Here is a 27,921-nt window from a genome sequence, read left to right as displayed (position 1 = left end):
ATAGCCCTTATGCAAATTAGTGGTCAATGGATGAACCGATGAAGACTAATTTGAGTAGCATCTTAGCCACGTGTTAGCTGAGAGTTAGAGCACCTTGGCTTAGGCTGACTCACGAGCAAAACACGTATCAAAAGCTTCTTAGAATATTTTCATTATTCGTGAAAGAAATAAGAAGAAGAGAGAAAAGAAGAGCATGCTGGGATGAGGAACTTTCCTTAAATTTGTAGAGTGTGTGCCCAGAATGTGTGCTCTTAGACATCTTATGCATGAATTGCAGCTTATCCTAAAAGCATTCCACAATCTGTCTGTAGAACACTCTCATCAAGAGAGGCAATAGAAAAACATAAAACTCATTCCGACCCATCTACCTTGTAGGGGTCGTGATTGTATGAGGATGACTTGGTATTGGCACTTTGCCTGGGAATCAAGTATGTCTATAGAACACTCTCATCAAGAGAGGCAACAGAAAAACATAAAACTCATTCCGACCCATCTACCTTGTAGGGGTCGTGATTGTATGAGGATGACTTGGTATTGGCACTTTGCCTGGGAATCAAGTCCAAATTTTGGTTTGTTTTAGTGTTGTTGTGTTGACAGCAACCAAAAAACACATTAAACAATTCATCACTTAGTCTGTCCTTGACAGAGTTGCGAGTGTGATAGCGGAAACGTAATCCATGAAGCGATGGAATTCATGCCACCTGGTTAGCATGCCGTGCATGCAGAATTGTAAGCCCTTGGCTAGTATAACAGCCTCAAGCATGAGAGCCGAAACCATAAGTACCTTGCAGAGTCTGCCTTGGTAGCGATGCATCATAACATGTTGTTGCCACACATTAAATAGGAGCAAATTGCAATGTTAACAGTTTCCCAAACTTGCGTTCCAATGCCCTTGATGCCAAGTCAATGGGTAGTATCTGGCACGCGTGAGAAGCCGTGCTTCATGTGAATTTGTTAAAGCACTTTGCTTTACATGACAGACAACGTGTTCCAATGAAAACATGAAAAACAAACAAATTTAAAATTAGGCTAACGTGGTTATCCCGTTGTAACCAGTCGTCCTGAAATTTTGATGGAGAAGAACTCGTTTCATAACGGCTCATAGCCTAGTCTGCTGCACGAGAGAGAGTTGTCGCGTGTATATATATACGTCCCTTGTATCATATACATCCATCGGGCATGTAATGAAAGAACCTGCAAGCAGATTACCAAATTCCTCCCCAGTTTGTATGCTCATAGCATATGCCAAACGTGGGGAGTCTCAATGCAAGATTCCTAACTTGAAGCCTTGCTTCACAGAAATTGAAGCCTTGCTGATAGCCAACTGAGGCGGTTGTTGACATGCAGAGAGCATGAGAAAAAGAATCGACCTTGTCGTACAATTGCAATTGGAAACACCCGCTAGCAGCTGCTGGAAATAGTGACAAGGAGTCGTCCATGCCGAGCAACTTGCCCCCTGCATCAAGGCGAGCAACAGGATGTGCGAATTTCCTTGAGAGCCCAAAACCCTACCAATTGGCTATGGAGTGGCATCAAATTGAACCATGAGAAACCATGCTCATTAAGTACGCCTGCCGACAAATCTCCCAACTCGAAAACCGAATGTGGTATTGAGGAGAAATTGCAAATATTGTGAGATCAGTAACACAACCTTGGACTACACAAACCTTGCTCTTGAACACCCTTGTACGGAGCCTTGCTCCCGTAGAATGCAAGCTGCATGCCACCCATATCTGGCCTTTATTATCAATCTGCATAAACGATGATTGAAAATAGCAGACGAACAAATAAAAGAAATTACCTGGATTCCATGCTTGTTGGAGCTTGGTACTTGCCCCAACTTTTCCAAAGTTTCTCGGACTAGCCTTGCAGTCGTACCCCCATCTATTCAATTTTTTCACAAAGCTTCCAAATTTTCCATGCTTTTGCTGCGGAGATGTCCTCTTTCTGCAAAGCTGCCAAATTGTCCATGCTTTTACTCTGCGGAGATGTCCTACTTCCGCAAAGCTTCTAAATTTTCCATGCTTCTACCTTGAACACATTGGAGCTTTCACTTCAACTGTCAGCACCTGCACCTTGCATGCCATGCCATGCATGCATGCTGTCGGTAGTACCAACCCCAATCAGGTCGAGGCTTGCAAGCATGTTGAAAACGGTGTCGACTGGAGCCGTGGGCCAAAGCCCTTAATTGGGGGTGCTTGCTGGAGCTTGGTACTTGCCCCAACTTTTCCAAAGTTTCTCGGACTAGCCTTGCATTCGTACCCCCATCTATTCAATTTTTTCACAAAGCTTCCAAAATTTCCATGCTTTTGCTGCGGAGATGTCCTCTTTCCGCAAAGCTGCCAAATTGTCCATGCTTCTACTCTGCGGAGATGTCCTACTTCCGCAAAGCTTCTAAATTTTCCATGCTTCTACCTTGAACACCTTGAGCTTTCACTTCAAGTGTCAGCACCTGCACCTTGCATGCCATGCCATGCATGCATGCCGTCGGTAGTACCAACCCCAATCAGGTCGAGGCTTGCAAGCATGTTGAAAACGGTGTCGACTGGAGCCGTGGACCAAAGCCCTTAATTGGGGGTGGCCAAAATTAGGGCGCCCACCTTAAAAAAATAATAATTTATGAAGGCGCCATGGCTGCAAACGACGAACAGCAACGCAAAAGAAAGAAACGGCTAGCGCACGCTGTGTGGGCATCATCTCATGATGCAGCAGCAACGAATTTTGATGGTTTCAACCATGCGATCCATTGAAGCCCACCCAGACCCAGTTTGATGTAGGTCGATTGCCGGCCTCCATGCCGTCGGTAGTACCAACCCCAATCAGGTCGAGGCTTGCAAGCATGTTGAAAACGGTGTCGATGGAGCCGTGGGCCAAAGCCCTTAACTGGGGGTGCCCAAAATTAGGGCGCCCACCTTAAACAAATAATAATTTATGAAGGCGCCATGGCTGCAGACGACGAACAACAGCGCATAAGAAAGAAACGGCTGGCGCACGCTGTGTGGGCATCATCTCATGATGCAGCAGCAAAGGATTTTGCTGGTTTCAACCATGCGATCCATTGAAGCCCACCCATACCCAGTTTGGTGCAGGTCGACTGCCGGCCTTTCCCCCTTCCAAGCGGCAGTTCCCGCCATGCCGTTAGGTGTAGTATCTTTTCTTCTCCTACTCAAGGGGCCATGCCCGCGGCAGTCGAGATCTCCTGCATCCCCTGCTTAGGGCGGCTGCACACCGCAACCTGCACCTCTCTTGGCAGAGGGTTTGTCCACGACCTCACAGAGAGAGAGAGAGAGCGAGAGAGAGAGAGAGAGAGAGAGAGAGAGAGAGAGAGAGAGAGAGAGAGAGAGAGAGAGAGAGAGAGAGAGAGAGAGAGAGAGAGAGAGAGAGAGAGAGAGAGAGACCATGCAACCTCATGCAAGAGCAAGCACTAGTCCTCTCCTTCCTCCATGGCTACTCCTCCATGCCCTTCGCCCCTGAGCTCTGATACCAGTGTAAGAAACTAGGCAACTAGGCTCTACTGGATCCTCCTCCCAACCTCCCTTTATAGGTGGGCTCCTAGCCCCTTGCCCTAGACAGATCCCCTGTCCACACTGCCTAGCCCGGCTCCGTAGTCCTTGCCTAGCCTAGTTCTTAGGGTACAGGACCCGTGTCCTGACAAAATTTAACAACAAGACCAAGTCTAGCAAGTGCAGATACAAACAAAGGGGTTTTTTTAATCCCAAATACATAGAGTGCATCAACAAGTGTAAAAGAACTACTATTTGCAGCAGTTAGCACAATCTTTCCAACTCCCTTGATTGGATAAGAGGCATTGTTGGCACACTTGTCTGAATTCCCATGAGGGACATCCTCGAGGGAGGTCAAAAAGTCACAATGAGAGGTAATGTGCTTTGTAGCACCACTGTCAAAGTACCACACATGAGCATCTGCAGCAATTGACAAACATGCATCATGGATAGAAGGATCATAAGTGCATTCTGCACTAAAATCCCATTCTGTATCAACATCACAATCTCCTTTCACAGAAGACTCAACAATAACTGCATTTGTAGTGGAACCAGCCTCTTTTGCCTTCAATTTTGGACATTGCTTGATCAAGTGATCATTAGCTTCACAATAATGGCAACACATCTTCTTTTTGCCTGTATTACCAGAATTCCCAAACAAATTGCCGCCAGCAAAAGCATTAGGAACATGTGATCTTCCACTCGTAGAAGAACCATGAGAAGTGGCTACATTGTTGTTACCACCTTTTCTTTTAGTAGCAATAAAGGCATGTTGAACTGCATGTTGTCTAGTCCTGCTTTTCCTGGAAAGTGACTCTTACAACAACAATGTGCATAATGCATCAAACTTGACAACTTCTGGATTTCCTTGGGTCATAAGTCTCCAAGTACCAACAAAATCCTGGTAAGAATCTGGCAAAGCATCAAGAACAGTCTACACAAGGGAATTGTCAGAAATGACTTCACCTGTAGAAATCAATTGCTCATTGATATCCTTGACACCAACAAGGGAAGTGTCCATATCATCTTCCTAATGCATAATGTTCGACTCTAGCTCTTTACGCAACAATGCAATTTTTGCCTCATTGCAAGTTGCATAAAAACCAGCCACAATATCCCAAGCCTGTTTTGCAGATTTCACTGAATGCAAGGAGTAATAGTTGCACTTTGCAGACAATGCAAATCAATGCATGAGCGTGTGCATCTTTTACATCCCAACGAGCTTGCTCGATCGTAGGCAAAACAGCTCTGGCAGCAATTTTGCCACCAAAACCTTCAACATCCTCAACATCGCCTACATCCTTAGAACCATGCCGTACATCAATGCCTTGCACAATATTCCACACACCCTTTGACACAAGGACATGTTGCATCATATAAGCCCACATAGGGTAATTGTCCCCATCCAATCTATCCTCAACAACAAACATCTTGAACACATCTGTGTTGTTGTCAGCCATGGTAAATGTTGCATCTGATGTGAAAACTACCCGAAAAGAGGAGAAACAAAGCGATAACAAAATGTGCTATATAGCACAGACCGTAGAAGACTGTAAGGGATCTATTATGCAAAAACAACACTGGCAAAATTTTTGCACAAAATAACAAAATAACATGCGTAGTACTGTCTGTAGTGGAAACGGAGGCCAAAACGAACGCTTGCCACAGCTCACGGAAATCAAATCAAGTGAGCAGGCATGTGCTAGAGCTGCTGACGACTAAGCCCAGGAGGACGCAACCTGCTCTGATACCAATTGTTGGAATTAGGGTTGCAGGGAAACACACACAGCTTGGAGAAGACGAAGCAAGCTCAAGGCACACAACAGAGAGTGTATTACTTAGTGTACAATGGAAAGATAGATAGTTCTAGAGTGATGGACGTATATATAATGCATGGGGAAAAAACCTCCTAGTGAGGGAAAAAATGCCTCGGTGGTCCTAAGGGTGTTCACACACATCACTACCACATGTGTGTGTGTGTGTGTGTGTGTGTGTGTGTGAGAGAGTGAGAGAGAGAGTGTGTGTGTGTGTGTGTGAGAGAGAGAGAGAGAGAGAGAGAGAGAGAGAGAGAGATGATAGTATGATATGTGTGTTCATGCTTAGTATAATGTGTGTGTGTGTGTGTGTGTGTGTGAGAGAGAGAGAGAGAGAGAGAGAGAGAGAGAGAGAGAGATAGGTCCAAGTTAGGAATCACAATGTATAAGTGTGATGCAAAAGACATGATAGCGACATGACTTTGAGGTGAGTGGACAGTGGGAAGCCTCTCCATTGTTGAGCTAGAAGCCAAGCTAAAGAATTTGATTATTCAATAGTTGGTATTTTCTTTTGAAGTGCAAGAGTGGAAGCATTTGAATTCAACCTTTAAAGTAAATTCCAATAAGTAATTGCTGCCAGCTTTGATAATCCCACCATGCCTTTTCAAATGACAATGTTAATGATTCGTAGCGATTGTCAATGAGTGGCTTGTAGATACAAGCTTGCATGACCCATCATAATCCCACCATGCCTTTCTAGATGACTATGTTAATGGTCGCATAATGGCCCATTGATAAGAGCGAACGAGACCCACCATAGATGAGTCATGCAATCTTGTTTTCCCTAAAAGAACAAGGCCAAGAAAACGACATTGCTCCAATTAATAATTTCAACCAAGCCCATATAGGCTAGCTAACACAATGCTTTGCCCTTTAGGGTGGTAAAAAATTGCCTCACCAAGTTGGTTCTCAAAGTAAATTCCAACTTGAGTGAAGATTGAACGCGAGAGTAAATAGCCTACCTGGACTAACTTAAGTGTATACTATATTATATTATAATATTTTAACCAATGTATAATTTAAATTATTTACTTGCGGAATATTTCTTCTTCAATAAATCATCATGCAAAAGCTAAAGAAAAGTATAACTTTGCTTCAATCATTCTTCAAAAGTTGAAGCAATAGTGAGAAGATTCTAAGAGATAATTCCATATAAGCACAGTTATGGTTGCCTTGTTTACTAAGCTACCATCTTTCAAAATTTTCTTTTTGTCTTCTACTTGACCCATCATCTTCTTAAAGTTATTCTCTTTCCCACACTTCCTTTGTTGAGCCTTGTTCATACAAAGGACAAAGGTGAGGATCAATGTGTGTGTGTGTGTGAGAGAGAGTTTTTATTAGCTTTTGCTTAAAAATCAATCAATGTTTTTGATTCTTCTTTAAGACATGCTTAACAAGATAAAGTCTTCATAGGGGCTTTCAAAAGGAAAAAAGGTGACTATTGAGGGGTCACGAGAGTTAAAAAATTTATTTTAAAAAGGTAAAAACTCAGCCTCTCACTTAAAAATTGAAAGCCAAGCATTGTTGATTTGTACTCAAATTGTCAAATTCTACTATTTTCAGCACCTATGGAAAGCTAGGAACTATCGGATTTTTGAGAATGACACCATGGCAGCTAGCTTCAAGAACATTATCCACGAAAGAAGTGAACTAATTATTGCCATGGAAAAAAAGAAGAATTTGGGTGAGTGGAGCCAGATATCTCTAGTGGTCATGACCTCTTGTGACGAGGAAGGAAGCGTGGGTTGGTTCGCCGTTACTTGGCGCTATGTAAGCCTTCTGATGTCTCACATCAAGGCTTGATATGAGCTTGAGGCTACTGTACATTTTTGGATGTTTAATACAATACATCTACTCACAATTGTGAGTTTGGCCGCCAAAAAAAAGATACTCTATAATTTTATGTTAGTCTTTTCAATAAGTTTCTTGGTAAAAATCAAATTTTTAAAATGTTTTTATTAAAAAAATTCATAGACAATCATAAAACAATTAAATAAATTAAATTTCTTTGAAATCTTTAAAGGAAAGGACCTTTATCAACATCTCATATCATGGGATCAAACTCGTGTAAATTATTTATTCATTTGTTCTCTAAAAGCCTTCGTCAAACATGCCAAAAAGGATTTTTGAAGAATCTATACTATTATAATAGGGGGAGGGATTACGTCCCCTGAAACGTGTCAATTGCTCCTCACTTTGGCGGTGTAGCCTGCAACGCTCGGCAACATAGTGTGACATACACTTACACACACACACACACAGGCGACCGAAGGCCATATTAGTAGCACTTAATAAAACTAAGATCTCTTTCTATTCATTCACAAGACTTTTAAGTTCCATAGGGACACTTGCGAAACAATCATATTTGAATGACCTTGCGAGGCTTGGCCCCGTGGGTACTAAAGCCTTTAGAGGCCAAAAGTCTTGAAAATTCTCCTTGGAAAAGTGTAGTAAAGGTCGGTAGTTCATGAATACTATGGTGGTGTGTGACATTATACATTGTCCACTCTTGATTTTGAGACTTTATTTAACTAGGAAAATGAAGAGACTAAAAACAAAGGAATTTTTAGCTAAGGGGGCTCCCGTGCGGGCTTGCTAATGGCACCTTTAGGGGCCTCCTTAAAAGCATCAATAGCCCCACAGGCTCTCGATTCTTGCTTGCAACCTGCTAAGAAAATGTAGCATCTTTTGTGTGTGGGGTGCTTCAACCACCCCTACATTTGAGAATCGGCTTCAACACTTGATGTTTTCGGATGCTTGCCACAATCAAGCTCAAATAACACAAAGGATGTGTAGTTATACTTGTTGAAGGCAGTTGAAGAAAGCTGTTGACCTACTACTGGCGTGTGTAAGGGGCTATGGTTAATAGATTTCAGGCTCCCCCATTTCTAGAATGCCCAGGGGAGCCCTACAATCATCCACCCTTTTTTTTTGTTTGCGAAGGCGGGGCAAGGGTCATCGCACATTGGACCGTTCCAAAATCCATAACAGATATCTCAAAACCTTGACTCCTATGGTAGATGCTTTTGATTGATATGAGAACTCCGACTTATAAATGGAATCTTCTCTGAAATTGCCGTTTTAGTGGAGAAGCCATAACTTCTACAAATTTATCGGAGTTTATGAATCTAATACCTACTATTTGAGATCGTTCCAATGATATGCCACTTTGGTTGGCTTCCTCTCCGATGCAAGTTTTTGAGAGCAAGGCCTTGTTGAGATTGCCCAAGAGGCAGACATGGTTTACACAAGGTCTTCAAGCTTGACGTTCATACTATGTAGTGCTTGGAAAGCACAAAAGCTAACACAATTCTTGACATCCAATGGGTGTTTGCCTTTTGGTTACATCTTACGGCTGCACAATCATGGATAGACTTTGCGTCCTACAGAAGGGTGAGGTGTTTAGTGTTCGGGGGGTTGGCACCACCCGAGAGGATGGTAGGTTCGAAAACTCTTCGACTTTGTGTGCTGACCAATGGCTGCTCACCACGTCAAGAGCTTGCCTCTGTGAATGTTGTTTGAGCAAGCAGTGTCATGTACGTCCTGGGGCCTTACATTGAAAGACTCTTTCCCTATTTCAATCATTAAGGGCGCTTACAGACCGAAACAAGCCTGCCCAATATGTTTTGGGATGGGGGCACATGCGTTACAGACCACGTCCCTTGCTCATATGGTGCAAAGACTGAGCTGGCATGCGTGCAGCCAATCATCAACCGATCACAGCCCCCGCCCAAGCTTGGACAGGGGGTCTCCGCTGCCCAACACCTTGTCCACCCCGGTATACCTGCAACCAATCGTACTCCGCCTCTTGGATTTCACGCACGCACACGACCCTGCTGCCCAAACTGTGTAAGCGCCCTAAGGGTGCATATTTAATTCCGAAGAAAGAGTGCATGGGAGGGCCATCTGCTCGGGACCTCCTTAATCCTTAATCCTTATTGGTCCAAAATAAGAATAAGATTGGGCCCAATTCGATCTCCATGAAGAGATCCGTATTCCAAACTAAGCAATGGTACACGTTTGGAATCAGAGCTTTGCTTTCTTTCTCTTTCGGCAGTGGACAACTCCTGCATTGTCGCCGCGACATCAGTACGCTCTTTCTCTCTGTCTCTCTCTCTCTCTCAACCCCCACGCCCACCTTGCCGGAGGCACACAACACCTAGAGAGAGAGAGATTAGTCACCGGTAAGAGCTGATTTCTCCCTCGCTCAAGCGCACCCAGACTCACATATCGCACGAGAGAGAGAGAGAGAGAGAGAGAGAGAGAGAGAGAGAGAGAGCTTCCTTTCGAGTGATTCTATGTTATGCTACCCATGGTGTTGCAGCTCCCGTTGGGATGATAGACATGTTGGATATCTGCTTGTTAGCGACCCGCTAACTTACGGGGTTATGAATGCCCAAATCACCTTTGGAAGTCAAAATTCGTACCTTCTCACGCAGCTGATTGATGAAGCCCATTCGCCTGCCTGTCTCCAACGATTTGGACGTCACTGACAAAAAGAGTATTTTTCATTCATGCTGTTTGCATTTTCAAACATCTAGAATTACTCTGCCATTTAATTGTTGGCAAGATGGGTCAGCGATCTCCTGGCTCATTTTGCATCCTATTCGCTTTGCCCTATTGCATCATATAAATCCCTCTCTCTCTTATACTACCAAATGATTTTTGTCGCGATCTAGCTGATTTGAGGCATCGTTGATGTTTCCCAGGTGTTGGTGAGTCCCCAAAATTCTTGTCTAATGTGTTCAGCGGCGGCCGCTGTAGAAGACTAAGCTTGAATAGTGAATCCTTAGGATGCCTTTCCTTGTTGGATGCAGGTGACCCGTTTCTCTCTTTTTTTTGGAAAAGGTTATTTTTACCTGCAATTCTTCATGGTTTTGTTTTTATTATTAGTGATTGATATCTTTAAACTTTCTGCAGGAGATCAAGCAGAGAGGCCCCGCGCATTTCCAAGTCCAGGTCTGGTCTTACTCATTTCTCTCTTTCAAGTGCACAGTTTGACGACATTTGATGTGGACTGTGTGTTGAAGTTGTTGATTAAATTTTGGTGGGGCCTCTCACGTGGTCATTTCATTGCACCTCTAGCAAGTCGATTATTTTTCAGCAATTATTTTTAAAGGTGGATCTGGGCTTATCCTGGATTCACCTAGGTATATACACGTAGTTGGAGCTTCTGATATTTTGAGGAGTCCCTTCAGTTGTTGAGCTCCAGAGATAGTCTATTTGGCTGGTTGCTATTACTTTTCTTAGGGGCTTTTGTGTTGCTCCTGGTGAAAATCCAAATCATTGATTTGTGACTAAGGGGTTATTTTTTGCAGGGCTAGCTGGTGAAATCTTGCCATCAAGTGGTTTGAAGGTGCATGCACAGCCAACCATTCATGTACACAGGCCCCGGGCTGTGTTGTCTAGTCCAGGTATTGGAACCTTATATCGACACGAACGTATCCATGGCCTATTGAATCATAATTCCAGCATTAGGAAAGGAGTACTTGATAATTGTCTTCTTTTAACGCTATATTCTCACGTTGAACTAAGTTTCAGAAAGGTGAAATTTTACTCATGTTTTCAGTTGAGGCCTTGATTTTCAGAACTTCATCGTCATAGCTATTATGATCTTGTGATGATCGCAAATGACGCACCATTGTGTATTTATATATGTTGATTCTAGTCTAATATTAGTTGCTTAATTTTCTGCTTTTTAGTGCACCTCTCTTTTGTCTTTTGCAATTTGAGACTTGCTTACTAGTAACTAATACAACATACTCTTCTTGCTTCTTATCGTTTGTATGAAAACATTTTTCTTGTTATGAAGGCAGGTTTCTTATGAGGATCGCTTTTTGTAAAAATGAGTTTCTTTTAAGTATCTACTAGGTTCCCTTAATCGTGTACATTAATCAAAGACCTATCTTTCTTCATGATTGTGTTAGCTGACTCGTGCACGTGCCATGAGTTGTCGGATGCTGGCCATCACTTTGCCGATGCAGTTCAATCGCGGAAAGTGGATATGGACAAGAAAGTGTTCCAAAATGGCTGGTTGTAGGTCTCCAACGTATTTGTGGGGTGCATTGGACCATTTAAATTTAAAAATTTAATTTGAAAGTGTGTGTCACAAGTTTGGTGACGTGACTGTTAGAGCCACTAACAACTTCAGACAATCCAGCCGAAGACCCTGAAAGTGGATATGGACAAGAAAGTGTCCCAAAAGGGCTGGTTGTAGGTCTCCAAAGTATTTGTGGGGTGCATTCGGAAATTGGACCATTCACATACAAATTTTAATTTGAAAGTGTGTGTCACAAGTTTGGTGAAGTGGTGCCCCTAGGGGGTTAGAGCCACTAACAACTTCAGACAATCAGGCGGAAGACCCTGAAGTCGCAGGCCATGCTCATGTGGACAATGGTACAGCCAGCCCGTATTTCGCGGAAGCTGATGATGTGGCATAAGTATACGGACTGTCCTCTGTTTTACGGAAGTGAAGGCTGGCGCTAGCTTTTCAATTTTGGTGTCAGATGCTTTTCAAAGCAGGAGCTTTTTATAGTACTTGCTTTTAGGCCAAGGGCTTTTAAATATGTAACTCGGGCTCTCTCTTTGGCATTCTAGGTTCAGTGGAAGTAGAGCAGAGCCTCGACAATTGTACCTTGTTGAAGCAATACAAAAGAAATATTGGAAGGGGCGCCCTCTTTCCCTCTCATGTATAGTGTGGTGCTAGGAGTGATGCCCTGCATGCTACACACTGCTCTCTCCCCGCTACGTGCAGTTATGTGATGCCCCACAAGAGGGCTCTTCATTTGACCGATGTACAGCTGTGTGGTTTCATGCTTTTGTGCTGAGGCAAGAGCCTCCTTGAGTAGGAAATGGGGTAGCTAGCTGCTGCTACAAAGCAGGCACCGGTGAGGGTCATAACCCCACCGGTGACTGTTTTTCAGCCATATGGATGCTAGAACCCTTGGGAATCGTGCCCCACTGGCAGAGGGCAGCTAGGGGACTGTTTGGGGCTGAAAACAGGGCAAAAACCAGTAAATACAGCGTGTTGAATTTACTGTTTTTGGGCAGGAATCAGAGGGTATACGCCAGTGGAAGGGAGTTCTAGCAGGGGAATTGGTTTTGCACAAGTTTTGGGGCTGTTATGTTGCCAAAATTTGGCCAAATCAGGTAGTAGTTAGTAGGATACAGGTAAAGGATTCCCAGGACTCTACTTTGTAATTTACCCTCTCAAAGAATAAAGAAATACCGAAAGGGACGCCAATTTTGGGGCTTGCAGGTTGTCGGCGTCTGCTCAGGGCATTATAGCTTCCGAGCCGTGTGTGTACTTAAGTGTTAATTCCCGCCACAGGTTTCCTTCTCACGTTCTCTTTGTGAGTGTCTAAAGTAAAGAATTTCGGGTGAAAGCCAAAGCCTACCGTCCCACAGGCCGGTTTCACCGCATGCTCCAAGGACTTGGTAAGCTTTCAAGAAAGGTTTTGCCCAAAGTTATATGGTTTCTGACATCTTCCTTCGGAGTGCAACCTTTGACAGAGTGGGGTATCCTGAAACGCTTGCCATGGAAACCGTAGCAGATTATAACTTGAAATTTCTCGACATCTCTCAGTAGGTGTCTCTTCTCGAGCTGATAACCTTGGAGGTCCAGTGTGATTGCTATGTCTTGGGACTACCATCGCCGCCAAGCTGACGGACCATGCTGTGGTCGGCTACAACCTTATGGAAGGAATCGAACCCTTATTTTTGGTGTAGGTTTCAGGATGGACAGTCAAACGACTTTTCGAGTAGGACTGATGTCGAGATTGCTTTTTAAGTTTGAGTTCTTTTTGGAACTTGTTTGGTGATCCTGTTTGGAATTTGTTTGAAATGGATGATCTCTGTTTTAAACCTGTCTTGATGCCGATTTGAATTGTTTGACTTTGGTTTTAATCCTGGTTTTAATGATTGGTGATTTTATTCTCGCGTGGAGTACTGAGAAATGATGTTTGAGATGCTTGCTCATACTCATGGCTCAGACCCTTGTAGTTATTTACGGGGGGAGTATTGAATGTTTGAGAAGTGTTGTTTGTATTCATGGCCCGGACCCTTGTGGTTGTTCACGGGGGGAGTATTGTTGTTACTCATGGCCCAGACTTGGATGGTTATTTATGTTAGATTTACACCACTCTGCCGCTTCACAGGTCTAGGCATACATGTAAGGCTAGTGTGCCTCCGGGTTGGCCACCCCTTGCATATGCATCTATGCTGCATTGTTCGGTCGCCCAGTTTTGGGCCGCCGTCCACTTTGTTCGGGTGCCCACATATATTTCCTATACATCATCTATTCCTTGTTGGATTGTGGGGGATTTTTCCAGGCTTTGCCCTACCTCTCCTTGGGCACCTATATATGGGCTAGGGGGTTACCCACGTCAACAAGTCACAGACATCATCTGGCATTGTATTGGGTCTTCTGCTCAAGATAGTGATGGGGGCTGATCGCCCCCTCTTCACCATATCTTGCGTTTGTGGTCTCTCTCTCTCTCTCTCTCTCTCTCTCTCTCTCTCTCTCTCTCTCTCTCTCTCTCTCTCTCTCTCTCTCTCTCGCACACGCTCACTCTCACATGGTATCAGTCGCCAGTGGAGTCCAAGGCACATAACCGCATCAGGTACTTGGGACAACAGCCAGCGTTTTTGGAGAATCATCATCGATTTCACTGTGGAGGCCTAGCGCTAGCACTTCTGCAGATTTTCATCGTAAGTACTACAATTTTTAGACTAGCATTTTTTTTATAGTAGATCAGCGTTTTTCAATCAGGCTAGCGTTTTTAGATTTGAAGACATCAATCTGCTGCTCCCTCTCTTGGCGCCCACTCCTTGTAGAGAAACGCACCCAAAACAAGGACCAGATCAGACCTGCGTTTTTCAAGGCAAAACCAGTATTTTTTGGGACAGCTTACATTTTTAGACCTTGCTGCGTTTTTGACTGGTTGCTGCGTTTTCAGCAAACGCTAAGCCATCTTGCACACACGGGAGCGGCCAAGACCTCCATGGGAGATTCTTCTACCGCCTGGCACCAGCAGATCTACACCCACGGTCAGGTACTTACACGAGATCAACATTTTTTTGCATTGATTACTTGCTGTTTTTTCTCTGTTTTCAGCCCCTCGACGGTTGAGAAGTGCGAGAACCCCCTTCTCTGAACCTCTATGGCGCTCCCGTATCGATCGGTAGCGTACAAGCATGCTGAAATCTCTGTTACAGCAGCATTTTTAGCACCCTTTGCAGCGTTTTTTGGGCGGATAACAGGCTGACTTTTTGCCTATTGGATGGTCGATCACTCCATTGCTCGTCATGACACCATCCAGTGGTTGTGTGAGTGATTATTGTGGATTGCTATAGCTTTGGAGACGGTATCTTCGACATCTGCTTGATCATCTATGGGCGTACGATCCTTGGGAGATCCATTCATTCTAGCCATCATTCAGCGGTTGCGCACTCCAGAGGGGGTGGTGACTTGTGGTTTGTTTTGGATATACCTATGCACTCATTAGAGGAGTTCATACGAGATATGGCCATGCTCATTATGGGATTCCGACATTCCTAGAGAAGACACCGGGTGGACAGACACTTACCACTTGACCAGGACACGTTAGATCACTTGCTTACATAGGAGCATCTACATGGACTTAGGGAGAGGATCTTGGGTCTCTTCTTGGACAGGTTCATTGCTTGGATCTACAGATTGGAGTGGGACTTCAATGCTTTGGACTCTCTTGGAGAGTTTACCCGCAAGATGGGGGAGATCAGGCATCCTACGACTACATCCGGAGTCACCTGGAGCTTGGCTTGGATGGTAGTGTAGTTGCTCTTCTACACTCTTGATCATTTGGATTGCTACCTTTAGAGTTGCTTACACTCACCCTCGATAACCTTACAAGAGACTTATCCCTCGACTTGGGCAGTAGACCGCTCCTAGCTCATTCACATTGCGAGCCATACCAAGTTGTGGTTTGGTGGCGTTGTTGGCACGGATTTTGTTTTGGTTTACACGGAGGATTAGAGGCAAGAGAAACATGCAAGACGGTGCAAACGGATTAGTCTGGCTTTCCTCTTCTCGGAGGATCTTCATAGCGCAGACTTCTCAGTCTGGATTTTCTTCTTCATATAGGATGATTACGGTGCAGACAGCTTGGTCTGAACACACCTCTTCTCAGAGGCTCTTCGCACCGCAGATTGTTGAGTCTGACTTTCCCCTCATCTTGGATTACCCTACCTATTGACAGGACACCATCGGGTGGTGGTTCGTGCGGTCTCTCGATGACTGCTGCAGCTTATGGTAGCTTCTAGAGTGCAGATTGTTTAGTCTGGCTTTCCTTGTTTTGGAGGACGTTTACGACACATTGCTACATCTATAGAGCCTTCCTGGAGTTTTACACAGCTTAGCCACCTGGTCACACTTGGTTGCAGGTTCACACATTGACAGGCTTCCGGTCATTCTCATGATGGTTCCTGGGCTTCCCCATTTTCTCTAGACGGTTTGACTATAGACACCATAGATCCTATTGGGTAGGACTGTCACAAGATGGGCACCACGTGCCAATAGAAAAGAACAGACTGAACAAACTTTTAGCACTTCAATAACAACTGAACTGAAAGAGAGAGAGAGAGAGAGAGAGAGAGAGAGAGAGAGAGAGAGGAGTGGCGGAATTCCACCCCAGAGAGTATTGGCCCCAAACCTTGCGTCCCTTTCAATATTTCTTTATATTGCATCATCAAAGTACAAGCCGGTACTCCATCCTCTGCACCTTTGTTCAGAAGCATGCCAGAGAATGAGCCCATGGCCTCATATTTAAAGGCCCTAGGTCCAAAGGCAGTTTACATGATATGATGATGCACATGATGCACTCACAGGTGGACACTGAGGCATGAATACCACTTTAGAAAAGGTAGAAAGATTCTTTTTTTGCCTAAGATGCAAAAAGATGTGTTTAAGAATGTCACACAATGGTCCATTTGTCAAAAAGTAAAAGCCCCTAGGGGTAAGCAGCAAGGCCTCTTGCTACCGTTGCCTATTTCCGAAGGCCCATTTCAGGACATTTTCCGAGTTTGCATTCGGGAATACTTAGTGTCTAACCATCGTTGTTTCAACAAGTTTTGCATGTTGATTCCTTGTAAGGTCACAGTAATAGCACATGATGTAGCACGTATGTTCCTTAAGCAATGGTATCCCCTTTGTGGTTTGCCAAAGTTGATTGTGTCAGATACGGATGTCAAATTCACGTCTCATTTTTCGAAAGCACTTTTGGAAAATTTTGGTAGCATGCACATAAGATCTCAAAACATCAAAAGCCAATCAATTGTAGATCTCAGTTTAACCATCGGACTGTGGGTGAAATGTGGATAAAAAATTCAACTGTCTCATTGGGAGCAATGTTTTCCTTTAGTTCAAACAATTTTGAATGACTCATATTCTAGTGCCATTGATAGAACTCCATATGAGGTAGCATTTGGCCGTCCGTCCTTTGTTGACTCGATCGATCAGCTAGTTGTCAGATGCCAATGCTGAAAGCTAGGCTTTGGATGAGATTACTTAGAGTGTGAAGCTTCGGCTAAGCAAGGCTCAACAATCTTATTCACGTCAGACTAATAAGCATCGTCAGGATGTTACTATCAATGAGGGGATTGGGTCTATCTTAGGATCATGAAGCAACGTCTTAAGCAAGTAGAAAAGAAGTGTCCAAAGTTGTCTTTTTGCATGTATGGTTGTGAGCTTGTGCGCAGGCCGTGCATTTCTAGGCACTTGGAGTAGTTGCATATCCTCTGATTGCACAACCTAGTACCACCCAACATTTGCATTGTCCAAGGCAGTACATCCAAATTTCCATGGCATTTTGGGGCAGGTCAGTTGCAGACATTTTATTTTATTTATTTATTTATTATGCCACATTTCCAAGGTCGTGGGGCTGTAGGGATGACTGCTTGACCCAGCCTGTATCAGGTATATAAGAAGAGGAGGGGGCGCTCATTCCCAGAAGAGGCAGCAAAAGAAGTTCCAACAACTTGCATTGCATCTTCTCAGCAAGACCGGCAGAGAGCCCTAGCGTTTTCAGCCAACAAGATCAGTCCTAGCGTTTTTGTTGTAGATCAGGCCTGGCGTGTTTGCTCCCTGCAAGCGTTTTGCAGTTTCCGTCCGTCAGATTCAGCCAAGTCAGGTAGCGTTTTCAGTTTTCAGCCATTAGCCATTACAGATCCAGCCCCTAGCTTTGCAGATCTCACCTACCCACAACAGATCCTCACCGTACCATGGTATCAGCCAGTGTTTTCAGTTTCAGCCCGTTGTTTTCAGATTTCAGCATCTTCATTTTCAGCGCATCGTTGTTGAGTCTCGTCATCGCCATCCTCGCCGACACAGTGTCAGTGTTTAGCAGAAAGTCAGCGTTGTCCAGATTTCAACATTTCAGTCCTAGCGTTTTCAGTTTCAGCCCATCCTCGTTGTCGTCATCATTGTCGTCGACATCGTCGGCAAGTTCACAGCATCTAGACCATTGTACCAGATTTGTGCAATCTATAGCATAGACCTCTCTTGCCATAGAGAGGGGGGCCTCGGAGGAGGGTTTGAGAACTGTTTGGTGTCGTATTCTCTTCTCTCTCTCTCTCTCTCTCTCTCTCTCTCTCTCATTCTCAGCACTTTCATTTAGAGTAGCATTCACTTTGTTTGTGATCATTGCACTTGCACTCTCTCTCTAAGAAGAACGGAAGGCTCTCCCTTCCGTAAGTAAAAGAAACCCTTGAGCACAATTCGGAGCACTCATCCCAAGCACTATCAACATTCACTTCCGCTGCACTTGACATTGGTATCAAAGCTTTTTGGCAGTGTTCTGTATCACTCAAGGAAAGAACCACAATTTTTTTTTTGCTTCTTGTGGTCGCACGTAACCCAAGTCCACTTGGGCGTGTCGATTACTAATCATGTTTTTGAAGAGTGACAGGTAACGCAAGAAAGAAGGGCTTGTCCAGCCTCCCCTTGTTCCTCTTTTCACTCATTGAGAGCGGACCGTGCACTTAGCTGCCTGGCCAATCGACGTGAGGTGGAAAAAAGCAACTTTGGTGTGAGCGCAAGGCCGCCAAGGGGTGCGCCCACTGGAAAGAGTCGAGCTCTGGTAAGAGAAAAGGCTTCTCAACACCGATTGCAAGCTAAATAATTCAAGAACCTCAAGAACTCAAGAACTCAAGAATCCAAGAACCTCAAGAACTTAAGTACCCTAGATCTCAGTGTATGGTCATTACCTGAAGCGGACTGGATACTTTGCGTGAAGGTGATGAGATTGGAGTTGGTGAAGAAGAAGTTTCTACACAGGAGGATTGTTTCCCGATCCTCCCCCATCCCCATCTACGTCACGGATTGCACCAAATCCTATGGAGGGTTTGGTCAAGTCGATGATGGACATGATGCTACAACAAGACGCCACCATGGATCGCGACCGCGAAGAAAGAAGGATAACTATGGAGCTTCAGCGCGAGCAAGCACGCGAAGCTCAATGCATAGCGGCCGAAGAAAGGCGAGCGGCTTTGGAATTAGAGCGTGAGACGCCAATTCGGAGCACTCATCCTGAGCGCTATCAACGTTCACTTCCGTTGCACCTGACACTGAGTTGTTGACAGACTACAAAGAAGCCATGCAGCTCGGTACGAGTATCTCACCTTGAAAGGGGGGGATGTCACGTGCACATCTAACCGTATGTGCATGTGGATAAGCTGACCTACTTCTAGGGTTTAGGTAGCCTAGGAAGTGTTTTGGCACCCTTGTGGCTTGTACGCAGGCCGTGCATGTCCATCACTTAGGGTAGGTGCATACCCTCTGTTTGCACAACCCATTAGTACCTAGCATGAGCATCAGTACCCAGCATGAGCATTTTCCACCATGAATCCTTTTTTGCCCAAAGTGCATATGAACCACCTCTTGCACTTATTTATAAATGAGTGACTTTTTATCAGATCGTGGGGACTAAATTCATATTGCTCGACCCATCCTAATTTGGCTGTAGAAGGAACCCTAGTGGTGGCATTTCTCAACAAAGGAGCAAAGCAGAGAGCCCTCAACAGATCAGCACCCTTGGCGTTTTTGCATCAGTGACCCCAGCCTTGGCATTTTTGCATCGAGCGATCGGCCTCGGTGTTTTGCATCAACGCTCGGCCCTAGCCTCGTGGCGCATTACCTTTTCCCGCAGCAGATCCTTGCGGGAAATCAGCCCATTGCAGTCAAATCAGCCAACGTTTTCAAATTTCAGCCACCAGTGTTTTTGTTGCTAAATTGGCTTTATTTGACAGAAAAATAATTCTAAATGAATTATTGGATTTATAAGTGAGAGGGTTTTCTCGCTTTGAACAACAGGAAAAATAATATTAAATGAATTATTGGAATTTTATGTGAGGGTTTTTCTCACTGGAGACATCCGAGTACAGAGTATTCCTGGTACGTCATTCAAAGTAATGACGGGAGCATTGTGAACGGGAATATCTGTAAGGCCACCAAGAACGGGTACTTCTGATGCGTCACATCGGATGGGTGACAGGGAGCATTGGGAAGAAGTATCCGACCATCCGGGAACGGACATCTCTGATGCGTCATAGGATGGGTGACATAGAGCATTGTGAAGGGGATTGTACCGTAAGTTTGGTAGGAAAGGACTAGGTGATGGGTATTTCTGATGCGTCACAAGGTGGGTGACGGGTGCATCAAAAAGGGGATATCCATAGTCGAGAGGAAATCCGAACTGGAAAGAGGAATACGCGTAAAGACGCAAGCACAAGAATAAAGATGGGTTTTGAGAAGCTTTTCTTAAAAGGCGGAAAATTTTAACGAGTTTTCCGAGAAGAGCAAACGCTTTCACGCGAGGAATCTATGTCTGCATTGCATTTGTGCATGTGGTTGCATCCAGGGAAGTGTTGTGAAAAGCATTGTTTTAAACTTATAAGGTTTTATTGAGTTTTGGGCAGGTTCAGACCAATTTTAAAATATGCCGGCCGTCCACTTAATAAGTGGGCAGCAACTTAGAAAATAAAGCAACAAAACAAGCCAGTGAATTCTCTCTCCCTATTTCGGATAGAACATATAAAAAACAAAAAAAGAAAACGAATTTTTTTTTTTTGGAAAAAAAATAAACGGTCGCGATCTCTATGTGAGCAGCTATTCGTGCCGTGGTCAAGGAGCTATAAAAGCATCACATGCCCTCACTGAAAAGATTTTACCAACGTCAGCAAGAGAAGACTCTGCCACCAGATAATGCAAGAGATCGCAAGACTACGAAGCACGAAAGTCGCTTTTTCCGCGAAATAGCGACAGGTATCTATTGTGGATTCGCCATACGAATTGTTGTCGCGTGTTTGCGTGTGTTTGCAGGTACTTCATCGCGAAGGAGAAGCGAGAAGGCTTCGGCCTACGCTTGGGAATTTCGGAAACGGGATTCGGAAATTGTATGCGGAGTCTCAACTCCGAGTACAGACGGAAAAAGGATTGAGATCTCGTCTCTCGGATTTCCCTTACGGGAAGGAATGACCATCGAGTCAGAGAATTAGAACGGAGGGGTTTTCTCCGGTTCTTGTGCTTGTAAAAAAAGATTCTTCCTAATAAAGGATTCTCTTTAACGGGACCAGCCAATCTTCTGGTCCCCAATACTGTGTCGATCTTCTCACTCTCTCTCTCTATTTATTTCTCTCTATATCCTTTGGCTTCAGTATTAAGTGATAAATTCTATTTATCCGAGTATATTTTATATTGTTATGCGCTCCCGTTTGTGACAGTGGTATCAGAGCATGGTCTCCTCTCTTTCTCTGTAAAGGAGGACGACTCTGGGAAGATACGGGAAGAAGCCATGACAAGCAAAGAGAGAAATAAGCAGGCGGAACCCTAAGTCCTGCAAGAAAAAGCTCGCGGAGTTGGAAAATTTTTTTCTCTCTGCAAGAAGTCGACACAAGACTTGGGATTCTTTGAGAAGGCGACAAGAGCATGATGCTCAAGAACCTAGAGAATCCAAGGAGCGGAATGCTCGAGATCCTTCAAAATCCAGAAAATATCCATGAACGTCAATCCAGAACTATAGCCATGAAATCCCGTCATTTCGGGAAGGATATGAAGAAGGTCTTTAGACCTCAGAACACTCCGGTCAAGTTTTATACTTTTGACGGAACGGAAGATGCCCCGAAAGCTACCGCTTTCATTCGACAGTTTGAAGTTGCCTTTGCAAACGGCAATTTCTAAGAAGCTTCGAAGGTGAGGCACGTGACCAAACATCTCAAGGGGATTGCAAGTACTTAGTGGTATACCAAAGCTTTGCAAGGAACTTACAACAAGACTTGGATTCAATTCAAGGCTGAATTTTTGGACAAAATTTTCTTTTTCCTCTATGCTTTGAGGAAGGCATCTAAGAAGATTGGGATCGTTTTACCCAATAAGGACACAAGCGAGTCAAAGCAAGTAGTGGAAAACACTGCTGGTGGTAATAACTCGGAAGAGGAAAAGAATCGAAAGAAGTGTCGCCGTACACAAAGAATCTTCGGATTGGAACCGACCCCCTACGTTGAGCGACGGCCCGGAACACAAAACCTTCTTTAAGGTGATCGCAAACTTTGTTTGTGAAAGAAAGACATCGAGCTTAATGCTCTATGATTTGGGCATTCCCTAACACAAGAGGTTTAATACCCTCCGGACTAACATCGCAGGATTATGCGCAAGGTAGCTACCTAGATTGATTTCTAGGAGGAATATTCTTCTTGAGGTTGAGAAGGCGAAAGTGAGTTAAGAGATTCTCGGATGAGGAAACTTCCAATCTGTTGGAAAGACATGAATGACGAGTTCTTACATGGGTTGTAAGTTTGATGATTGGTGAAGGATATCCTCGAGGTACTAGAGGAAGAACATGAACCGGTTAAGGGTAGTATTGAATTATTGAGTTTTTGAATTTCTGTTTAATTTAATTTTAAAGTTCTTTATTGAGAAAGGACTAGCTGAGAAAGGACTAGCTCAACTCACCATTGCGCAAGATTTGGAATCTTTCCGGTTTCTCCCTAGCAGTTCAGTTGGACCTCTACAGTTGAAGACAACTGTTTATAAGTGAGAGGGATGTTGCTAAGTTGGCTTTATCTGACAGAAAAATAATTCTAAATGAATTATTGGATTTATAAGTGAGAGGGTTTTCTCGCTTGGAACAACAGGAAAAATAATATTAAATGAATTATTGGAATTTTAAGTGAGAGGGTTTTTCTCACTGGAGACATCCGAGTACAAAGTATTTCTGGTGCGTCATTCAAAGTAATGACGGGAGCACTATGAACGGGAATATCTGTAAGGCCACCAAGAACGGGTACTTCTGATGCGTCACATTGATGGGTGACAGGGAGCATCAGGAAGAAGTATCCGACCATCCGGGAACGGACATCTCTGATGTGTCATAGGATGGGTGATATAGAGCATCGTGAAGGGGATTGTACCGTAAGTTCGGTAGGAAAGGACTAGGTGATGGGTATTTCTGATGTGTCACAAGGTGGGTGACGGGTGCATCAAAAAGGGGATATCCATAGTCGAGAGGAAATCCGAACTGGAAAGAGGAATACGCGTAAAGAGGCAAGCACAAGAATAAAGATGGGTTTTGAGAAGCTTTTCTTAAAAAGCGGAAAATTTTAACGAGTTTTCCGGGAAGAGCAAACGCTTTCACGCGAGGAATCTATGTCTGCATTGCATTTGTGCATGTGGTTGCATCCAGGGACGCTTCGGAAGTGTTGTGAAAAGCATTGTTTTTAACTTATAAGGTTTTATTGAGTTTTTGGGCAGGTTCAGACCAATTTTAAAATATGCCGGCCGTCCATTTAATAAGTGGGCAGCAACTTAGAAAATAAAGCAACAAAACAAGCCAGTGAATTCTCTCTCCCTATTTCGGGTAGAACATTAAAAAAAAAAAAAAAAACGGTCGCGATCTCTACGCGAGCAACTATTCGTGCTGTGGTCAAGGAGCTATAAAAGCACCACATGCCCTCACTGAAAAGAAGTTACCAACGTCAGCAAGAGAAGACTCTGCCGCCAGAGAACACAAGAGATCGCGAGACTATGAAGCACGGAAGTCGCTTTTCCCGCGAAAGAGCGACATGTATCTATTGTGGATTCGCCATATGAATTGTTGTCGCGTGTTTGCGTGTATTTGCAGGTACTTCATCGCGAAGGAGAAGCGAGAAGGCTTCGACCTACGCTTGGGAATTCCGGGAAATTGTCTGCGGAGTCTCAACTCCGAGTACAGACGGAAAAAGGATTGAGAGCTTGTCTCTCGGATTTCCCTTACGGGAAGGAACGACCATCGAGTCAGAGAATTAGAACGGAGGGGTTTTCTCCGGTTCTTGTGCTTGTAAAAAAAGATTCTCCCTAATAAAGGATTCTCTTTAAGGGGGGGGGACCAGCCCATCTTCTGGTCCCCAATAGTGTGTCGATCTTCTCACTCTCTCTCTCTCTATTTATTTCTCTCTATATCCTTTGGCTTCAGTATTAAGTGATAAACTCTATTTATCCGAGTATATTTTATATTGTTATGCGCTCCCGTTTGTGACAGTTTTTGCAAAGCATTGTCGTAGTCGCTGTCGTCATCGTCATTGTCACCGGCACAGTTGCAAAATTCAGCGCTAGACCAGCTATCAGTTTTCAGCCAGCATCAGCCCTAGCGTTTTGCCTTTTCAGCGCTTGCCTCGCCGTTGTCATCGCCACGACGATTGTTGTCGTCGTCGTCATTGGCATAGTACCTCAAGCATCCTAAGCATCTCAGCATCATAGAACCATTGTACCAGATTTGTGCAATAGAGAGGGGGGCCCTTGGAGGGGGGTTTGGGACCCCATCTGGTGTCATTTCTCTCTCTCTCTCTCTCTCTCTCTAGCACTTTGCACTCAATAGTTTTCCACTCGTTGTTTTGGTCATTGCACACATTTTTCACTAAGTACGGAAGGCTCTCCCTTCTGCTAAGTAAAAGGAACCTTGAGGCTTGAGCACTCACTGATCATTCATCTTGAGCTTACACCATCATTCACTTCCACTGTACATCACACACACACACACACACACACACACACACACACACACACACACACACACACACACACACAGAGAGAGAGAGAGAGAGAGAGAGAGAGAGAGAGAGAGAGAGAGAGAGAGAGAGAGAGAGAGCTTTTGTGTGTGTGTGTGTGTGTGTGTGAAGCTTGTCTTGCTGGGTATGGATTTTAGTGCTTGATGTTTTTGGTTTTCGGTTTCTTATTTGCCTATTTTTTTGTTTGCTTGGCTGTTTGTTTTCTTTGTGTAGTGGAGTGTAGGGTGTGTTGGGGTTACTAGGTTTTCTGGTAATGGGCTTTTTCTGGTGGACCATGGACATTCCTCTACTCTCTTCTTAGAGAGTCTCAACCCAGTTTTGGATTACAGGAGCCACCTTCAGCAACTGACCGTCTTCTTTAGTGGTTGAGACCGCCTTGACAGATCCAGTTTAGTGCTCTTGTTGGTTCTGCCTTATAATTTGCTTCAGTAGATCTCATGGTGATGTTAGTTGTTTCTTCTCTCTCACCTGCATGACCTCTATTGTGGCTATTCAGTTTTCTGGTTTCAGATGTTCCCAGTTGGCAGGCTTCGGCTGATCTCAAGCAGCTGCCTTTGTACCATGTTCCTTGCAGCTGCCATTTCTTTCTGCCGCAAATTGAAGAGTTAAAGAGTCTTATTGGATTGAGGAGTCAAGGCTGCATTAAAACCTAAAAGTAGGGTAACTTGTTAGTGAAACTGCATGTGTTCATTTGATCAGCGAAATTTTTTACTAGCGAGCTGTCCAAAAAGTTTAAAACCCTATTGCCCCTTTCAAGGTTACCCTTAGCTAAAAGCAGAGTCCTGCATTAGAAAAGGGTAATTAGCAAAATACCCCTGAAATTTGTGGAAATTCTGAGAATACTCCTCAAATTTCAAAAACTCCTAGGCACTCCTCATACGTTGCCAAAATTTTCAAGTGCTTTAAATTTTATCAAAATCCCTAAATCCCAAAATACCCGTTTGCTCAAAGATATACTTTTTGCAACTCTTCATAGGAAGATTGGTTCTTCCTCAATAAAGATGCGAGAACTAGGATTTTTAATCGTATGTGGGCCCTCGAGATGAAAGGGTCAGACACAAATGCCTCTATTTGTGAGCTCATTGTTGAAAATCTGTCTTAAGACACTTAAAGATAGATCTCTATTTGAATGAAATAAACTAGGCAAAAGTTGGAGCATTCCATCCAAAATTTGTCTTAAGACACTTGAAAGATAGATCTCTATTGTTGAAAGGAATAAACTATGCAAAAGTTGGAGCATTCCATCCAAAATTGGTCCAAGGAATCTTGGGAATTTCTGAAATTTGAGGAGTATTTTGGGAGTTTCCACAAATTTCAGGGGTATTTTTCCTAAATTAGACAAAACCTTTGCTGAGGCCCCTTTGAATGAACTGGAAATTTTGCTGGCCTCGGGGTGGTGGTGTGTGTGTGTGGGGCGGCGGACGGAGAGAGCGGGCCAGAAACATGGGGGAGGGGTGAAGGGGACATTATGGAGGGCAGGGGGCGTGAGCGAGCAGCAACGAGCTCTGTTTGTTTTTAATGTTAGCCTCTGATGGACCTAAGCAAAATGAAAACTTTTGTGGTTTTGAACTGATCTTGTTGCTTCCTTTTATTGTTCATTTAGCATAAAACTTTTGATGTGCGTGTTTTTTGAAGAGAATGATGAGCTCCAAGGACAGCAAGTGGAGAAACCACCTTCACTCAAATCCCTGGAAGCACATTCCAACGACTTTCCAACTGCTTCTCTCTCCTCTGATGATTTTAATGATCCAATGTCGCCTTCAGTTGTTCCCAAAGCTGTGGTTTCACCTCCAGATGAGCTGCTGTACATTGGAGAGATAGAGTCATCAATCTCTGATGAAGGTTCCTCTTGTCAGAGTAGCAACCTGGAGAACAATAATGAGGTGTTGCTTGCTCACAAACCATCAAATGAGCTGGTGGATATGAAGCTTAGCAGGATTCGCACTGCAGAGACACTAAAGGAGAAGGCGGCCATGGTTGGTGCGTCTCCAAAGAGCAGACACGAGCACAATGGCAATGAAGAGAACCTTGCCCACAGCACAGCAGCAAATAGGTTGGGGAAGAAGCATAGTGGTTTGCCTGCAAATACGCCTCGCAGATCTCTAAAACAGGTAGATTGAATTTTCCAAGAGCTATTCATGCAACAGAGTAGGTTTCTTCCCCCTTTTCTGATGGGTTGCTTATGAATGTTCTTGTGTGCAGCAACCATCCAGTCCACGGTTGGCGAAGGGCAACCCAGGAAAGGTTCTGAGGCCTTGGTATTAGTAGGTCTTATTATGTATAAGTGTAATTTTGTCTCAAAAAGTACTGAATATAGTTGTTATAGCTTCATGTAGAAGTGTTCTGCTGTGATACACAATTGAACAGAGGCAAATCGCCATTCTTTTAGGATTTATGGTTTCTTTGGACGGAGAATGATGATCTTACACTTAAGCTCGTTGATGAGTGTCCTGTACATTGGGGGTGTGTATGTGAGTGCTGCTTCAAAGTGCTTGTCCTCTTTTGATGGTCAGTAGAGTCTCTGTTAAAGTTTTTGTTGTGGGACCCTTGCATCGGAGGGCGTTTTGATTTTAGGTTAGCTGAGTAGTTGCTTAGTGTCAGGAATTTTGTACAAGGAAATTAAACATTGCCACGTCAGCTATAGCCTCGGGACCACAAACATGGCATGCACGGATCGGTGCATAGAGTACACCATGGATTGGAGTTCGGGGTTATTCCACGGAATCTGTAGGCTGTCACGCCATAGAGACGCTCGGCGAGTGTGCGGCCGTGTGGACTGCCAGGTCTGTATAAAGGAGACTCCTACGGTTGGGTGGCAAGTCTTATGTAGTGTTGCTATGCCAAGGAGCTCCTTGGACAACTCTTCAAGGTGGCTTGTGGTAGATGCGTACGACTCCTCCGTATCAAAGACCCTTAAAAAAAATTGATCTGAAGAGCTCTATGGTCTGATGAGAATTGTGCTATCCAAGCTTTTCCCAGTAATTTTGCTTGCACACTTTGACTAGCCAAGGTGTCATGTTAGGTCAAACCCAGTGTGAAAAAGTCTTCTTCCTAGTCAATCAAATTTTCTTCCTTGTTAATTTGTGAACGAGAAGTACCCATGAAATTTGGTAAGTTTGCAGGATTTTTGAACTAAAATTTTGAATCCACAACCCTTAGGTTGAGAGGCCAAAGCCTTACCATTAGACCAAAAAGAATGAATGATGACTTGCGAGTCAAAATTCGATCCTTGATAGCAACCACTCAACTAAATAGGCTGTGCTAATGGGAACCAATTCACCGTTTTTTAAAAGCTCCACATTTTAATGCTTTTTTACCCACACTATGGTTAAAATGTTCTCAATTAACGACATCATGTACAAGTTTGGAACTGTATGATTAACTCTACACCAAAGATTGATATGTAATGTTTATGGACCCATGGTGCAGGACATGCTTGCCTCAACTTAGCCTTGAGCTGGTTGAAATTTCATATTAGCCGGTTTCAAACAGGGGTGAGAGGATGGAAGTCGGCCTCTAGAGGGACACAT

At 44.1% G+C, this 27,921-nt stretch overlaps 1 protein-coding gene across 3 annotated transcripts; it reads left to right on the top strand.

The window, feature by feature from the left end:
• The first annotated feature begins 9,282 nt into the window (after positions 1-9,282).
• Positions 9,283-26,828, top strand: LOC147432966 (uncharacterized). Of its 3 annotated transcripts, none has more exons than XM_086492709.1 (7): positions 9,283-9,406; positions 9,642-9,818; positions 10,027-10,134; positions 10,238-10,276; positions 10,636-10,731; positions 26,027-26,502; positions 26,594-26,828. In XM_086492709.1, exons 2-7 carry the CDS (start codon positions 9,764-9,766, stop codon positions 26,654-26,656), a joined length of 837 nt encoding a protein of 278 aa, XP_086348835.1. In that variant the 5' UTR covers positions 9,283-9,406; positions 9,642-9,763; the 3' UTR covers positions 26,657-26,828. The 3 variants fall into 3 exon arrangements, with proteins under 3 accessions (XP_086348835.1, XP_086348832.1, XP_086348834.1); XM_086492706.1 differs by having other exon boundaries at positions 9,341-9,501; XM_086492708.1 differs by lacking the exon at positions 9,283-9,406 and having other exon boundaries at positions 9,513-9,818.
• The last annotated feature ends 1,093 nt before the right edge of the window (positions 26,829-27,921 follow it).

Source organism: Adiantum capillus-veneris, chromosome 20 (genome assembly GCF_014529385.1).
Source record: "Adiantum capillus-veneris isolate H3 chromosome 20, ASM1452938v2, whole genome shotgun sequence".
NCBI classification, from domain to species: Eukaryota; Viridiplantae; Streptophyta; class Polypodiopsida; order Polypodiales; family Pteridaceae; genus Adiantum; species Adiantum capillus-veneris.
This window is presented reverse-complemented; position numbering and strand designations above follow the sequence as displayed.